At 53.7% G+C, this 17,369-nt stretch overlaps 1 protein-coding gene across 2 annotated transcripts in view; it reads left to right on the forward strand.

The window, feature by feature from the left end:
* SYNE3 (spectrin repeat containing nuclear envelope family member 3) overlaps positions 1-17,369 on the forward strand; it is an 84,908-nt gene that overhangs the window by 47,545 nt on the left and 19,994 nt on the right. For both annotated transcript variants that reach the window (XM_044230134.1, XM_044230135.1), the window contains exons 5-10: positions 2,744-2,905; positions 4,522-4,869; positions 8,573-8,709; positions 9,833-10,007; positions 16,110-16,292; positions 16,815-16,958. In XM_044230134.1, the coding sequence (XP_044086069.1) occupies positions 2,744-2,905; positions 4,522-4,869; positions 8,573-8,709; positions 9,833-10,007; positions 16,110-16,292; positions 16,815-16,958 (1,149 nt within the window). The remainder of the gene's footprint in view (positions 1-2,743; positions 2,906-4,521; positions 4,870-8,572; positions 8,710-9,832; positions 10,008-16,109; positions 16,293-16,814; positions 16,959-17,369) is intronic.

A 17,369-nucleotide genomic window follows, 5' to 3' on the forward strand; every position in this document is an offset into this window, starting at 1 on the left:
CACCCTGTCGTCCAGCAACGGTGCCTGCCCGGCCGTGGCTGGATGGTGCCCTGTGACCGTCTGCCTGGCACAGAGCAAGTCTGGATGCCTGCCCTTCTCGGCCGCGCTGGGCTCTGGGCGCCTGCTCAGTATCACGGAGACTTTTATTGCCTCTGCCTTCCCCGAGCGTTGGCCGGCACCTCATTGCTCACCCGCAGGGCCGCTGGCCAGCACGTTCGGGGAAGGGGGGGGACGCTTGTCACCATAAGCATCAACCCGCATTTATTCTCTGTTTGTTATTCCTGACCCAGTTTCAGAAATGAGGCTTTCCTGCGGACGGGGTAGCTCTTGAAGGGTTTTGATGGAGGCACATGATCCCGCGGGAAGGAGGAGCCAGCAGGGGAGGTGTGGAGCGGGTCACGGTCTCTTGGTCCACATTTGGAATTCGGGCGCCCATTGGGCGCTGCTGGTGATGCACCGAGCCTCAGTCCGTGACGGGGAGGCTCCCGGCTCTTCACTGAGGGCCTTGGTCCCGTGCCTTGTTTTCCCTATCTCCAAAATGGGGATAGCTCTTCCTCCCTGCCCTGGTTGTTGCAAAGGTCTAAATGAATTACTATTCCCATTCCCAGATTTGGTGAGAACTTTCTCAAAGGGCGGGGAAGTTTTCTGAATCCATGGGTCTGTCCACACTGGCCATTTGGGAACTTCTGACTTCGTTTCGGACAGGGTCAGTGCCCTCCTGGACACTGCCTGCTCCCTGGCCGAGGAGGACCTGAGGCCAGCAAACGAGGGCCCGTGGGCCCAGTCCGCCCCATCTCCTGAGTTTGTACGGCCTGCGAGTTGAAAATGGCTTTTACCTGCTTAAAAGGAGGAAGACAAAAAACAGAATCTTTCAGGACATGTGCAAATGTTTACAAAATTCATATCCCAGCGTCCACATTTGAGTTTTATTGAAATACAAGCTTGCTTGACGGGTGTGTCTCTGGCGGCTGGTGAGCCGCAGCCTAGCGCTTACATAACTGCCCTACCAGATGCCACGGTGCGGACAAGCCAGAAGACATCCAGCATCCAGTCTGCCCGCCTCCGGATTGGAGCCAGGATGTTGGAGTCAGGCACTGGCCGTTTAAATCTTGTCTAGAAGGCCCTTCTAGAGTTACATGACCTTCCAGCATCAGCCTGGACGTCTGCAGAATGGGCGGGCTGGGCTCCGTTGGGAAGATAAGATCCCGCGTGTCCCGTTCCAGGCACTTAGCGAGTGCTCAGGAGAAGGAAGTCCCTCTTTCGCTCTTCTTGGCTCTTCTTGGAAACGTCCCTCTGCTGGCCATACGCTATGTTGATTTCTTCCTGCCATTAGGGAAGTGCTCATTCTCAGAGCCCCCTGCGTGGGGCCTGGAGAGGAAGTCAGCCCGGGGCAGCCTGGTGTGTAGGGAGCCCTTGGCTCGCCAAGAAGGTGACGAGGGTGGACAAGGCCAGGAGGGAAGCACAGGACCGAGGGAAGGCCGCTCATTCAGCCTGGGGGCGGCCGGCCAAGGCAGAGGGGAGGTGGGGCCTGAAGGTTGGTGGATCCAGACGGAGCGGCTCTCTTGCCCACTCCCATTCCGCTGGGTGTGACAAGAGCACAGGGGACAGCAAGTGACAGGAGTCAAAGGCTCACGGGCATTAGGGGCTGACTAGCCACCCAGTGTGGTTCCCGGGTTCTGTGAGCTCTGACCCATTTAATCCCACTGCACCCCAGAGAGGCAGGGACAGTTACTAACCACATGTATAGATAGAGAGACTGAGGCAGGAGGCAAGCCAGGGTTTAAGTCATGGGCAGGGGGCTCCTGAGCACAGGGTGTTGACCTCAGGGCTACAGCCACATCGTGGGGTCCTGCCCTTGACCCGTAGGCTATGGCCATGAAATCTGGGCCTATGGGCAATGGGGAGCCATGGAGGGCTTTAGAGAAATGGGGCTGTGATCAGGGGTGTGTTTGAGAAAGAGAGTCCCTGGGCACACAGGTCTTACAGCAGGGACACTGCTATTTCCCTGATGACAGCCGCCCTCAGGACACCGTCTTGTCCCCGTGTGGTTAGAACAAGAGTGGGATTGTCTGCAAAGTGAGGTAACCGCAGCCCATGCCGGCAACATCACCGTCCCCGGGAGGACCTGGGGGGAGCCTCTGTTTATTAGCATGCCTGCAGACCCTGCTGGCCCCGTCTTGCTTTCTGGGTTTGAACCTTGACGCTTTCCTACCCAGGTGACTTTGGGCATGCACTTTCTGAGGTGCCCCTCTGTGCCTCAGTTTCCCCATCTGTCTAGCCAAGATAATAATAATAATAATAATGATGATGATGATGATGATGTCAGCTGCTGGGGTGATCAGGAGAGCTCAAGGAGATGATAATGCCCATGAAAGTTCCTCGAGCAGTCCCGGCACCTCAGTGAGTGCTCCCGTGATGGTTTTGTGTGGTAAGAGTTGTTACAGCGTGCCTGTCTTGAGGGCCACCCCCAGGACATGGCAAGACAAAAAAAGCCAGCTGTAGAGTTGACAGGCCCAGTGAGGACGTGCTTTGACCAAGAGTCTCTTGGTTGCTAATAAGGTAGAGGAGAGCATCTGGGACCTCTTTGCCTTCAGCAGAAGGACAGAAGGTTGGCTGCATCTCACACCCCCTAAACACACACACACACACACACACACACGGAAGCAGGCAGGCAGGCCTTGAAGGCCACGGGTAGCCTGCCCAGGGGAACTTCATAGGGGGTGACTCTCCTCCCCTCCCGCAGGACAGAGTGAATCTGCTGGAGCAGATGACCCGGGAGCATGAGCGTTTCCAGGCAGATGTGGACGAGTTCCAGCTGTGGCTGAAGGCGGTGATGGATAAGGTGAGCAGCTGTGTGGGACGCAGCTGCAAACTGTCCACCCAGCACCGGCTCTCCATGCTGCAGGTAAACTGGGCTGTGTCTCCATCAGAGGGGCCACGGAGGAAATGCTCCAGGACGGGGGTTCTGTCTCAGTTGTCATGTCTTTAATAGGATGCCCTAGGGGCCACAGGAGATACAAAACCCAGGGTATGCAGACCCCCACATGTGGAGGAGCTGCTTTCTGGAGATCTCTGAGCCAGCAGGGCATTTGGAAACCCAAGGCCAGGGCAGTGTGGTCTCTGGACCAGTGGGTCTCAAATAGGGGACATCCCAGCGATGTCTGGAGATGGTGCTTAGGGCTGGGGGTAGAGATGCTATTGGTCCGGAGGGTGGAGGCCAGAGATGTTGTGATACATCTTGTGTTACACACTGCAGCCCCCACAAGGGAGTGACCCCCCCACCACCACAGGTGTCAGAATGCCATGGTAAGGAACCCTGGCACAGGCATCAGGCCTGTGGTGGTGAGAGACGTGGTCTGTTCTGGCTTTCCTGAATGACTGTGACCTCGAATGAGCTTCTGACGTCCTCTGTAAATGGAGTGTTGGATCACCGTCAGAAATTCAAGGATCTCATTATAAGTTCTGCCGCAGATATCCAGCACCTGTACCATTTATTTCATGTTTGTACTTAAGGTGACTCTTAAAAACACACACACACACACACACACAATGAACAATGACTCCAAAAAAATGTTACATGACTAGTATGAGAATATTTGCCAGACCTGATTTGTAATAGTCCCAAACTGAAAGCAGCTCAGATTTTAGTCAGCGGAGTATTAGATGTATTAGATGTTGTGGAACAGGAGATATATATATATATATATATATAGATATATATACATATCTCACAATCTAAAAAAAAGAGGTACTCCTATATACAACATGGAAGACTCTAGAGTGTATTTTACTAAAAGAAGCCAGTTTCCAAAGCTGATATAGTCTGTGACTTCAGATATGTGACGTTCTAGAAGCTCTGGGGATATTAGAAATTTTGGGAACAGTGTGGACCACACGGGCATGAGTGTTTCTCAAAACCCTCAGAACAGTCATGCTTACGATCTGTATACTTGACCCCATGCAACGACACTTTGATAAAAAAGTAACATATCTGGAAGGCACTTTCAAACAAAAGAGATTGAAAGGTGTTTCTATAAATTTGTTTTTCATTAAAAGTGAATGAACATTGTATTTGAAGGGAAAATGGAGGTCATTGTCGTGAATGGCAGGCCAGCGCTCGCTCATAATTCGTAGATGACCACGCAAATGAATATAATGAAACCAAACAGGTCACCAGGCTCTGTTTGCCCTCCTACTTCTGAGGCTGCCTTTGTCCTCGTTAAAATCGAAGATCAACAAACACCAGAGAGGGTTAAAGACAGAAACACCCTACAGATTTTCTCCTGGACTTAATCAAATGGGTATAAAAGGCAAGGGAAGGGAACCCTATCGTCGCATTGCGAGTCAACCCCATTTAAGGCAGACAGCGCACTCCGTGGAAAGACGCCCTGGACCCTAAGCGGGGAGTCTAGGGATGGGCGTTTAACGTGACATTCACAGGGGCTCTGGGAAATGTGGCAGATTCTCTCTCTCCCCGCTCATGTGTTTCTCTGCCCGCTCCCTGCTCCCCCGTCCCCGTAGGACATCGCTGATGAGTTTCCGAGGGCTGAGACATCCTTGAGGCGGCTGGAGGAGCAGGCCGTGGGCGTCATCCAGAACACGTCCCCACTGGGTGCAGACGGGATCGCCGAGGAGCTGGAGGACATGCGCAGGGTTCTGGAGAAGCTGCGTGTCCTCTGTGGGGAGGAGGAGGGCCGGCTGCAGGGCCTGCTCAGGTCCAGGGGAGCCTGTGAGAAGCAGCGGCGGCAGCTGGAGACCGAGCTGGGAGAGTTCCGGAAGGACCTCCAGAGGCTGGCCGAGGAGGGCCTGGAGCCCCCCACGAAGGCGGGAACCGAGGACGACCTGGTGGCCCGCTGGAGACGCTACTCGGTAAGCAGAATTTGGCGAAGATATGGACCATCCGGGGGCTGTGGGTGCCTCGGGGCCTCACCTCGGGGCCTCACCATGTGGAGCTCCCTTGCCTAGGGGGGAGAATCAAGCTAAGCCTTAAGCACACTCACTCTGATTTCCCTGGATCTTCGGGAACCTGGATTCCCTGGGTGTTAATACACAAGTTGGGTATTTGTACCCATTTTCCAGATGAGGAAACTGAGGCCCAGAGAGATTTCACCTCTCCAGCCCCGACCTCCCCAGGATCACACGATGACCCAGAGGCGGACTGGCTTTGAGTTTGCGGCTCCGTTGCCCAGGGGTGGGATGTGGGATGGGCTTCCTGAGCCCGGAGCAGGGAGAGTTAGGTCAGAGGGCACGTGCTGCAGTGTAGAGATGCTGGGATCCTGGGGAGACCTCGCAGACAGTGCCCATCCTGGGAGGGTGGGCTGGCTTCCCACCCAGACAAGAGTGTGCAGTCGGAGTGCATCTGCCTTCCTCCCGCCCGTTTGCACACTCAGCGGGTCTGACTTCCGCCCAGAGAGACTTTTAAAGGATTCCCACGTCCCCGACTCCTGTCTTCACTTACTCACCCGGTCCGCGCCGCGCTGGTGCCGTGGCGGGAAACGTCTAACAGAAAAGCTGCCCACATCCCACCTCCAGTCTGCATTGTCGCTCAGTTTCTTTCTCTTCCTCTTGTCCATATTCAGACACGTTTTTGTGCGGGGAGAAACAAGGCACATAGGCCTTAGGGCTCGCCGAGCCTCGTAGCAGACCTGCTTCCACTGCGGCGACCAGCTCTGTCCAGAGGGAACGGCTTCCTCTTTAGGACCGTCCGCCTGGCACAGGTGGAGGTGGCGAGTGCAGGGGTCAAGGGCATAGGCTTTCGGGTCAGACTGCTGGGGCACAGATCCTGCCTTCTCTCCTTGCATGGTCTTGGAGAATTGGAGAAGTGCTTTTTTTTTTTTTTTTTTTTTTTAATTTAAAGATTTTATTTATTTATTTGACAGAGAAAGATCACAAGCAGGCAGAGAGGCAGGCAGAGAGAGAGAGAAGGAAGCAGGCTCCCAGCTGAGCAGAGAGCCTGATGCAGGGCTCGATCCCAGGACCCTGCGATCATGACCTGAGCTGAAGGCAGTGGCTTAACCCACTGAGCCACCCAGGCGCCCCTGGAGAAGTGCTTTAACCCTCAGTTGTATGCAGAACAGAAATGACCAGGTGAAAACTTAAAAAGTGCTTCTGCCAAAGCCAGTGCTCAAGGAGGACCAGTTCGGGAAGAAAGGCCTAGAAAGCCCTGCCACTGTCCTATCACGACAGCTCCTTGCCTGCGCCCGGCTGTGTGTCAGGAAGCCTGTCCCGAGGCAGGAGCCTGACCACCTCCCTATGAACTCTCTGCCCCACCTGGTTCCAATGTTTTCTCAATTACAATCAAGTCATGACTCACCGAAATCAATGAAAAACGGAAGTTTGGAATTTATGACTCAAGACGTCTGTTCTTGAGTGAACACTCACACAGCTGCTGTTTGCACTTATCTGTATTCTGTAGGAAGGAGCAGGCACACACACCTGACCTGCTCCATGCCAGCCATCGGAGTTGGGGGGCGCAGAGGGGGACTCTGCCACGAGGCCCATGGAACCCACCGGGTTTGGCCGGGAGCCCCCATGGCCCGGCAGAGCACGTGAAAGGTAGAAGACACTTGCCGCACCTTGCACCAAGAAGGAAATGTGGACTGTTCCCTCTCCCGAGAAACAGGCAAACTTTAGAGAAGCACAGGGTGCCAGGCCCCAGGTGAAAGGGTGACGTGCTCATCTTCAAACCGATGCGATGTAGTCATTGCTTACCTGGCGTGCTGAGTGCTTGATCTGCTTTTATAGGTGGGGAAACTGAGGCTATTCAGGAGTTGAAGACTCGCCTGTGGTTGTGCACTCTACAGGTGGAGGCAGGGATTTGAACTTGAACCTGGACAGTCGGACTCCAGAGCACACGCTTCTAGCCCTCAACTCCCAGTTTTAGGAAATTAGCACAGTGAGAGACAAGGACCAGGAACGAGGACACAGGAGCTCAGATGGGCTGGGACCTCCTGGTCTCTCTGCGGGCAGTCCCAAGACCCGTCCCCACGGAGAACAGGGGCCGGGAGTGGTCTGCCGCGTCCCCAGGAGGACTGGGCGGGACCTTCATCCACTTCAGGGAGACTTTTAGCGGCTGAGGTTGAAGTCAGAGCAGTTTCGTGTCTAACCCAGCCTTGACCAGAGCTGCTTCACACGGCCCCCCTCGTGGGCATCCCAACAATCCAGCCACTAAAGATGCCCACCTCACGGGTGCAGAAAGGGCACGGCAGGGCTGGAAGAGCCCCGCCCCCTTATTTCACAAGGAGGGCAGCTCTGTCTAACGAGGAGCATGGCTGAGCCAGACCAGCGTGTGGGCGGCATCCTCCACCCTGGGTCCCCGCTGGTCCGTCCCTGGTCACTTGACGTTTCTGTGACCTGCTGGGCCCCACATTGACTCTTGACTGTCGTGGGGTCTAGACGGGCCTTTCTCCCGAGGCAGCCCACGGTTCTGCTCCTCACTGCAGACCCCCGCCCGGCGTCGGCCAAGGCTCTCTTGTCCGCAGGCCAGCCAGCCTTCCAGGGAGCTGATGTGCGGGGCTTCCTCGTGACTGGCTCGGAAACCGCGAGTTCACACACACCAGTTGTATCTTCCTCTTCTATGAAAACACGCACAGATTTCGTTACATTTGCTTCATAACTGAATACAGACAAGAATAATTTGGAGCCGGAGTCAGGCTGCCCAGGCAGATTCCGCAGCCCGCTGCCTGCACAGCCTTCCCTCCTGCCCCTGGCGGCTGCCTCCCATCCCTCCAGCTGACCTTGCTCCCTTGAGCTCCCTGTGGGTCCCAAGTCACTTGTGGTTCACCCAAAACTGAGGCTGCTGGAGCTGCTGCTGGTCCCTGTGAGGGAACGATCTGGACCAAGGCTCAGGCTTGCGTGGGGGGCAGCTGGGGAGCGGCACGGCTAGGCTCCTGCTCTGTACCCAGTGCCTGGTCAAGGGAGTGTCCCCATTTTAGCAGTGAGGGAACAGCCCGAGGTTGCCCAGCTAGGAAGGGGCCGAGGGGGGTTCCCGGACAGCCTGTGCCATGCCAAAGCCCAGCACTTTCCACTACCCCATCTCTCCTACTGAGCATGGGCCCAGCAAGCATCAAGGTCAAGGTCAGTCTGCCAATAAGGAACCAGATCCACAAAGCACCTCAGACTGTTGTTTTCCTCTAATGCTGCAGAGTCTCAGAGCCGGAGCGGCCCAGCTCCGTCAGGCCCACGGCTTACTGGCCCCACGACCAGCAGAAAACTCTTAGCCAGAGCTTCCCTTGGCTGTTCAGTGGGGACCCAGAGAATTACTTCCCAGGGCCTTTGCCCAGCTCCAGTGAATAGGACACCCAGAGCACTCGGCGAGTGCTGCGTTCCCAAGATACTCGTTATTGGTGTTATTAGGTGCGGGTCCTCACGACAACACTGAGGTCAGTGATGATAGAGACAAAAACCAGGGTGGTGAGAGCAAATGCCAAAGTCAGGGCCCAGAGCAGGAAAGCAAAGGCTGAGCTTCTGGAGACCCCAGTCCCTGCCCCGGGTGACGGGCTTCTCCCGCCGGCCGCACTCTTCACCCCCCGCTGACTCTCCCGCGTCCCTCTGGTTTGGTCTGTGTGCGCAGGCGACACGGATGGCCCTCGCGGCCGAAGAGCCCCGGGTGGCCCGGCTGCAGGCCCAGCTGAAGGAGCTCATCGCCCTCTCCTGTGAGCCGCAGCCGCTCTCCGACAGCGTGGTCGCCGCCCTCCAGGAGTTCCAGAGGTATCCGCACCGAGGGAGGCGGGGCTCAGGGTGTGCCTTGAACCCCACGCACAAGGGGGGCTTCTGACTGCATTGAAGGCCATCGCCGGGAAACGTGCTTGCTTTCTCTTACAATCTGGGAACTCTAACATAATTCTGGTGCCCCTCAATCCCTGGATTTTGCTCCCAGGAGGACTGGACTTGGCTTTGTTCCAGGAGGTGTGGCTCATTCACCGATTTCCTCCTGTCTCCGTGTAGCTTCGCCCTGGGGAGGCGTCCCTCAAGTCATGGCCCAAAGGGAGGGCTTTTGGGTAGACAAACACCATCCCCTGCCTGCAGACGGTGCTGACTCAGCATCCGAGCCTGTCTTCAGACCAGCCTCTACCTCCCCCTCGGCCCATGGGCTCAGGCAGAGCTGGGGCTCCCGTGTCCTGGCTCAGCCAAGACCAGCAGATCAGAGCGTGCCCCACGCTGGAGCCGAGCACAGTGCTAGTTTGCAGCCTGTAGCTCTTTTCACTCCACGAGCCTCCGAGGGGTTGTGAACACAGCACACTGTCCACGTATCCACAGCACCTCTCTTCCTCCACCTGACACACAGGCTCCTTCTGAATGAACTCGGGGGCTCCCCACTTGCTGTGCATCTGTACCTCGGAGCAGGGGCCCGGGATCCCCTGCGGGAAGCTAAGGCCATGGCAGGGCTGTGAACAACTTCTGCACCGCTAGCCGAGGGACTCCCCTCCAGCTTCTCCTGCTGAGGTTTTACGTGCTAGCTCTCTGTCATTGGATGTCGTAGTTGAGAGATTATTTCTAGAAATTATTAGGGCCCAGGATGATGGTCTCTCACTCAGGAAGGGATTTTGCTTTAGCTTCCACAAGGTGCCTGGGAGTGAGCTGGACCAGGCCAGGGGCTCCATGATTTCTCTTCAAGGCTTGAGGTTCTTGGGTCGTGAGGCTGGGCGGCCGGTCTGTCTGAGAACTGGCTTCCTTCCAGCGCACGTTAATCCAGCCGAAGGCCCCATAGCCACGCCCAGCAGGCTGCGGGAACAGCATGCGCTGGGCTCCCCGGGAGTCCCGGTAGAGGCCTCAGTTCTGAACTGACCCTACTCTCTCCTCTTTCCGTGTCTCCCCTCTGTGGCCCTCGCAGCCTGAAGGGGCAAAGCGCCAAACTTCACAATGCCACAGGGCTGGAGCTGTGGCAGCGTTTCCAGCGGCCCCTACAGGATCTGCAGCTGTGGAGGGCCCTGGCGCAGAGGCTCCTGGACATCACCGCCAGCCTGCCAGACCTGCCCGCCATTCACACCTTCCTGCCCCAGATTGAGGTAAGCAGGTCCTGCCAGGACGGGTGACCAGTGCAAGGGGGAGGAGGGAGGCCACACCCACTAGGCACGACACCACAGCCCTACTTCCAGTGAAAGGCGTGTTCCTGGGTGCTCCAGGAATCTGGGCAAAGTTCATCGTACCCCTGCCAGGCAAGTTCTAAGTAGACACAGGAAATGTCATCAGCGAACAAGGTCATCCTCAATTCTTGGGTAGAAGGCAAAGTCTGGTAGCTGGTATGACCACAGGACTTTGTACTGACCCTCCCACACCCCTTCCGTCCTGGATCCTCCTGCAGACAGTCCTCTGGGGGAAGCATGAGCAATTTTTTTTAAATTTTATTTATTTATTTATTTGACAGAGAGAGAGATCACAAGTAGGCAGAGAGGCAGACAGAGAGAGAGAGAGGGATGCAGGCCCCCTGCTGAGCAGAGAGCCCGATGTGGGACGCCATCCCAGGACCCTGGGATCATGACCTGAGCCGAAGGCAGGGGCTTAACCCACTGAGCCACCCAGGTGCCCCAGCACGAGCAATTTTGAGGGAGGGCATGTGAGGCCATTACTTTTACTGTGTGGGCATCAGTTAGGAGGCATGTGACAAGTGACAGAAATTCTGACCAACGGTAGCTTAAAACCCAGACACTTTCAGGTGATTCAGGACTGGCTTGACAGATCAACAGTATCTTCTGGGACCCAGGCTCATTCTAGCTCAAAGCCGCATCTCCGCTCATGGCCCCAAGATGGCTGCCACCACAGCAAGCTTGCATCTTCCCATGAACAACATCTTGTTGGAAGGAAGAGCATGGGGGCAAAAAGGCTTTCTCTAGTCACCATTTTGAACAGGGAGGCAAACCCTCCTTCCAGAAGCCCCAGAGGATTCCTTACAGCTCAGTTGCCAGATCACATGACTTTCCCTGGGCCCATCACTGGTTGAGAAGGATGGGTTTGCCAGGACTGGTTTATACCAAACAGACTGTTTGGTGTCAAACGTGATTAAAGAAGACAGTTGAGCGGAGACAAACCAACTTTGTTTAACGCTTCATGAAGCGGACAGCCTCCTTTTGGAGAACTGCAAAATGGGGCAGACAGCAGGAAGGTTTAATAGGATAAAGAATGAAGAACAAGGAAAAGACAGAAAACCTCTGACAGGCTGACGGTCAGCCTTGTTTGGGTTGAGAAGGCCAAGAGTTGGCTTGACGTTTGGGGATCGCAGGCTAGATACACTGTGTTTCCGGTCAAGCTGAGCGTTTACGGGGAATCAGAACTTATCTGGAAGTTTCACTTTGTTGCCTTGGCATCCAGGGTGGAGGCAGACCCATCTTGACCCTAGAAACTTATTTCAGCACCCTTAGTGGGGTACTTTGCCATCCGGACACAATGCTGGTTGTTGGGTGAGCAAGAAGGAGGGGTGAGTGTTGGGCGAGCAGACCTCAGCATTTACCACAAACGCCCGTCAACATGGCAGCTCTGATTAGTCCAGCAATGCTGCCCGATGGTACCCAGTGGAGCTCTGAAGTCCGTGAAATACTTTCAAGCATTTTAGTCCATAAAATACTAGGTCCGGGGATTCTAAGACACACTGAATGGGAGGAGACGCAAAAGAATGTCAGATACAAGCCTCGCTTTATATTCATTTTCATTCTGGTTATGAAAGTCATGCCTGCTTGGAGATATGAAGATTTGTGAAGAAGGAAGCAGAAAGCGTCCACAATCCCATGCACCCTAGGACCACTCGTAACACGTGGAGGGACACAAAATCACATTTTCTATCCAACCTGGTATTTCTAGAGCCCCTTCAACACACATAAAATTCACTTGGGGGAGGCCTGAGGATCTTACATGTGTTGGAAAAATCAGTTTTAGGTCAGACAATCCCAAATAGTACCCTTTATATCTGTTGAAAATCCATCTAGCCATTTCTATGCAGTATGGTCACCATTAGACAGAAGCCTTAAATAATACATGACAATTTTTGTGTATTTGGGATCATGTTATATAGTTGTGTATCCTGATATTTGTAGTTGGCCCATCTGAGCTTTCTCTTGGCATCATTTAAAATGGTTCAGGGAGACCCATGATAATCAGAGTGTCAAAACTTTAAAGAAAGAATCTTAAAAGCAGCAAGAGAAAAATAATGTGTTATGGATAAGGGAAACTTCATGAACTATTGGCAAATTTTTCAGCAGAAACTGGGCAGAGGGTCTGAATGGCGTTTTTCCAAAGAAAACAACCAGATGGCCAACAGGTATATGAAAAGGCACTCAACATCGCTCATCATCTGGGCAGTGCATCTCACCACCACAGTGAGATAGTACCTGTCAGAATGGCTAGCATCAGATGATGAGAGATAACAAGCATCAGTGAGGATGTTGAGGAAAGGGAACCCTTGAGCACTGTCAGTGGGAGTATAAATTGGTGCAGCCATGGTGGAAAACAGTATGAAAGTTCCTCAAAAAATTAAAAATAGAACTACCCTATGATTCAGCAATTCCACTTCTGGGTATTTATCTGAAGAAAACAAAAATACTACTTTGAAAAGATATCTGCATCTCCTTGTTCATGACATCATTATTTACAATAGCCAAGGCCTGAAAACAACCGAAGGGTCCCCTGATGGGCGAATGGATAAAAGCAGATATGATAGATAGGTCCGAGCATACATGATGGAATGCTACTCAGCCATAAAAAAAAAAATGAAATCTTGCCACTGAGAGTAACATGGATAGATCTTGGCACATTACATTAAATCAAACAAGTCAAGCCAAGAGAGACAAATACCACACGATCCCATCTTTACGTGGAATCGCAAAAAAACAAAAACAAAAACAAAAACAAAAAACAAAAACCTTGTAGATATAGAGAACAGAATGGTGGTGGCCAATGGGGTGGGGTGTTGGGAATAGGCAAAATGGGTGAAGGGGGTCAAGGGGTACAAATTTGCAGTTATGGAATAAATAAGTCATGAGCTGTTAGGTCCAGCATGGTGCCTATAGTCATTATTGTAGTGCATAGTGAAAGTTGCCAAAAGAGTAAATCTTAAAAGATCTCATTGTCGGGGTGCCTGGGTGGCTCAGCAGGTTAAAGCCTCTGCCTTCTGCTCAGGTCATGATCCCAGGGTCATGGGATCGAGGCCTGCTTCGGGCTCTCTGCTCAGTAGGGAACCTGCTTCTCTTCCTCTCTCTGCCTGCCTCTCTGCCTACTGTGATCCTTGTCTGCCAAATAAATAAATAAGTAAATAAAATCTTTAAAAAAAAAACCATTGTCATAAAGAAAAAATAATCATAACTTTCTGTGGTGACAGATGGTGCTAGATTTCATGTGGTGATCATTTTCACAGTGTACACAAATACTTAGTCACTATATTGTGCATCTGAAATTAATATGTTATAGGTCTATTATACTTCAACTAAACAAATTTTAAGGAAAAAAGATAAAATGTTTCCAAAAAGTCATCACTTTAAATGGCTGCATAATATGCTTTTCCTTTCTTACAATATTTAGGTTGCTTCCAGTTTTCCTTGCCATCATTTGTATATGTTGAATATCCATGTACAGATTTTGGTCTCCTTTTCCATCATTTTCTTCCTCATGTTGCTGTTGAGGGACCAGAGCCAGAGAGAAGTTAGGGTGTTTGTTCAAGGTCAGGCAGAGGCACGCAATTTCAAGGTCACTCGAGAGGCAGAGCTGAGACTAGAATGGTGGATTTTAGCCTCTTATGTTCTTATTTCTGCCGTTACTTGGGTCCTGGGAAGATATTTGTGAAGCAAGCAGGACAATTAAATCATTATCCTTTGACTGTTAAGGAAACGGTATCCCAGAGAGGGGAAGGCTCTTACTCAAGGTCACACAGCTACAGTGTCAGGGCTGGCTTTGATTCAGCGACAGGTGCTTTTCCCACTAGACCCCAGTTGTGTTTCCATCTTGTCCAACTCACTGGGGCACAAAGCTAACCAGGACCTATGCCAGGCCGGGGGGTGGGGGTAGGTACTGTCTTTCTAGAATGTGACTCAGGACCCCCAGGCCAGGAGTTTCATAGAGCAGGCTATTGGAAAATCGGGCAGGACTGTGGTTTGTCCGTGTTTAAATGCTGTTTGCTGGCTGCGAACATGTCTTGGATTGCACTCACCAGCCTTTCCCAGGAAGCATGGGTTTCACGGGCCAGGAACAGGCTGCCAGCCCTATATTTCTTGACTCAGCTCCTACACTGAGCCTCAGAGTAGCCTATGGAACCGCAAAGTTCCTCTGAAACCGAGACACCAGGCCCCAACATTGGACGTGGCTGAAATACTTGTTTTGGGGGGTAATTGTAACAAGTCCCCAAACTTGGTATATTAGAGCAGCAGAACCTCGTTTTCTCATGGTTCTGGAGACAGCAAGGCCACGATCAGGCTGTCCAGGGGGTCATGCTATCTCTGAAGCCTCTAGAGGAGAAGGCTTCCCTGCTTCTTCTAGCACCTGGTGGTTGCTGGCGGTTGTTGATGTCAGCTGGACTGTAGACCCATCCTGCCAATCTCAGCCTCTGGGGTCACGTGGACAGCTTCTCCCCTTCTCTTCCATCTGCGCATGTGTATCTGGGTCCAGAGTTCCCCTTTTAGTAATGCACAGGTCACCCTGAATGAGGGTCCCCCTAATGACCTCATTTCAACTTGGTAACCTCAGTAAAGACCCTATCTCCAAATAAAGCAACATTCGGAGGTAGTTGGGGATGGTGGCTACCACGACCTCCTATCTTTCGGCGGGGGATGCAGCTCATCCCAGAAGAGCTGGTGTCCTGACCCCAGCTGAGAAGGGCCGTGTGCTAGCGTGTGCCCGCTCTGGGCTGTGCACCGTGTTAAATGCTGGCTGGGTCTCCCCTCATGTCAGCCTCATCCAGCCCCGTGAGTTGGGTGTGACTTCGCCTATTTTACAGATGAGGAAACTGAGTCTCGGAGCTACCCAAGGCCTCCCAGTTAGTACAGAATTCACACTCACATTGGCGACTCCTCAGCTGGAATTTGTGACCCCTGTGGTGTGGTGTCCAGGTTTGCTGAAAAGGGAGTGCCGGTCACCCCCTCCCTAAAGAGGCTTGTCCTCTGTGTGGCCGATCACCAACCACAGGCCCTCGAGGGAAGGTTACACCAGCTCAGCTGTGTGGCCCTGTTTGTGCTGCCCTTCGTCCAGGGACCCTCTCTGCCCTCCCAGGGCTGTTGGAAAAACTGCCTCCTCTGGGAGCCTTCTTGGATTTCCCCAACTAGGAGTGTTCAGCTCTGCCTTGAACACCAGATGGCTCTGTTGAAACTTTCGGGGAAGTGATCACTTTCTGCCTTGGATTAGAGTTACCTACCTGGCCGGGGGGATCTTTGTTCTTCCTTCCCAGCTCCCTGACTAGCTCAGTATCTCAGTAATGTCACAGGTATAAAATGGAAGGACTCTGCCAGCTAACGCCAAGACCCCTGTGGGGGCCCTCAGAGCCACAAGAGGTGCTTACCCCAAACAGCAAATTAATCAGCAGGAACCTGAGGTTTGGCCCAGGGGCAGGAGGAGGGAGCATAGGCTGGGGATGTGGTCAGGGCAGGCTTCCTGGAGGAGGTGGGGCCTGGGCTGTGCTGGGTCTGGCCGCAGCTGCATGGGAGCCAGCTTCTCATCACATGGGTCTCCTTTAGGCCCTCCCTCACCTGGCAAGCTCCCACACAGCGGAATTCCACACAGTCGTCACCTCTTCCAGGGGGCCTTCCTGAATTCCCACCGACCACGCTCCCGGAGGCCCCTAGACCTTCAGAATGTCCTAAACAGCGCCCAGGGGGTAGGCCCATTGCTGTCAGTGATGGGGTTGGAGGGGGTGGCCATTGAGGAGAGGATCACTGGACCATGGCAGTGGGGATGGCTGGAGAGGAGGTAGACTTCTTGCCCAGGTTTTGGTGATTAGATGGAAGTTGGGGGGGTGAGAGCGGATTGCGGTGACCCTGAAATGCAGGGCCTCCCCAACGTGTTCTGACATCCCCTCCGCTCCCGGTACGAAAGGCGCACGTCCTATGGGGTGGGGGGGCAGGGGCAGCAGGACAGCCTCCCAGTGAGGACCTGCCCTGGCCGGCCTCTGGGGTTACCGGATGCCTCGTCTGCCGTAGGCGGCGCTGGCCGAGAGCTCGCGCTTGAAGGAGCAGCTGACGGGGCTGCAGCTGAAGAAGGACTTGCTGCAGAGCATCTTCGGCCCGGACAGAGCCGCGGCCCTCCTGGAGCAGGTGGCGAGCTCTGTGCGGGACAGGGACCTGCTGCACAACAGCCTTCTGCAGAGGAAAAGCAAGCTGCAGGTGGGTGTCCCGGGCCACCCACTGGGCACCAGCCCATCTGTGGAGGGAGGGGGGTGGCCTGCCTTCCTGCCTCAGCGGCACCACCAGCTGCCAATGGCCTGCCCTCTCCCTTCGTCCCCATGGCCTCAGCTCCTCATCTGTACAGTGGATGTGATGAACGAGCGAGCCTTCTAACTGGTGTCCTTGGCACCTGCCATTCCCTCCTCTGCCCCCCAAACCCGTCTACACTGCTGTCACACAGAACTGGCTTCCCTGGGGTTGGGGGGGCAGGAGTGTCAAAGGAGATTTCTGTACTAGAAAGTGGAACAGCCGTCATGTGAGGACCCCCAACGGTGATTCCAGGGAGGGCGTCCAACCCCTGCAAGGGCTCCAGGAAGCCTTCCTGGAAGGGGTGATGCCTGAGTGGGTGTGAAGCAGCCAGGAGAAGGCTGGAGAAAGAGCCATGCGGGTGTGAGGGGCAGGTTGTGCAAGGTGTGTGTGAGGAAATTTAATTTCTGTGCTGCCTGTTATGTGTCTCTGCAGAGCTTGCTGGCCCAGCACAAAGATTTTGGGGCTGCTTTTAAGCCCCTCCAGAAGAAGCTCTCGGACCTCCAAGAGAGGGTCCAAACCGAGAATGGGCTTCAGCAGGACCTTCCTCGCAAACAGGCCCAGCTCTCGAGGTTGCAGGTAAGGGCTTGGTGGGGCCCGAGTGGCCCTGCTCAGGGGCTCTGCTGCGCCCAGAAGCAGCTCCCCTCCAGCCGCCAGAGCCTCTCACCTGAGCTCAGACCTTCCTCTGAATTTCTGCTGATTTATCTGGTGGCTTCCGGCCTCCAAGAGACCTTTAGTACCTGCAGACGGCTGATTCCCGAGCCCAGCAAAGTGGTGTTTACTCTGTGATTCCAAAGTCTACTGTGGGTATTCAGTTTTCCTTAAATTGCTTTACTAAGGGTTCCTAATGAGTTCAGCGGCCTTCAGTTAAATAATTGGGGTTTTGAAAGTGAAAATAAATGTTTTAAAACACCTGCAGGCTGCGCACAGGCTGCGGGTCGATAATTATCGGCTTGATAAGGAGCTGATAAGATTTTAACGGCACGTGAT

Source organism: Neovison vison, chromosome 13 (assembly GCF_020171115.1).
Source record: "Neovison vison isolate M4711 chromosome 13, ASM_NN_V1, whole genome shotgun sequence".
Taxonomy (NCBI): domain Eukaryota; kingdom Metazoa; phylum Chordata; class Mammalia; order Carnivora; family Mustelidae; genus Neogale; species Neogale vison.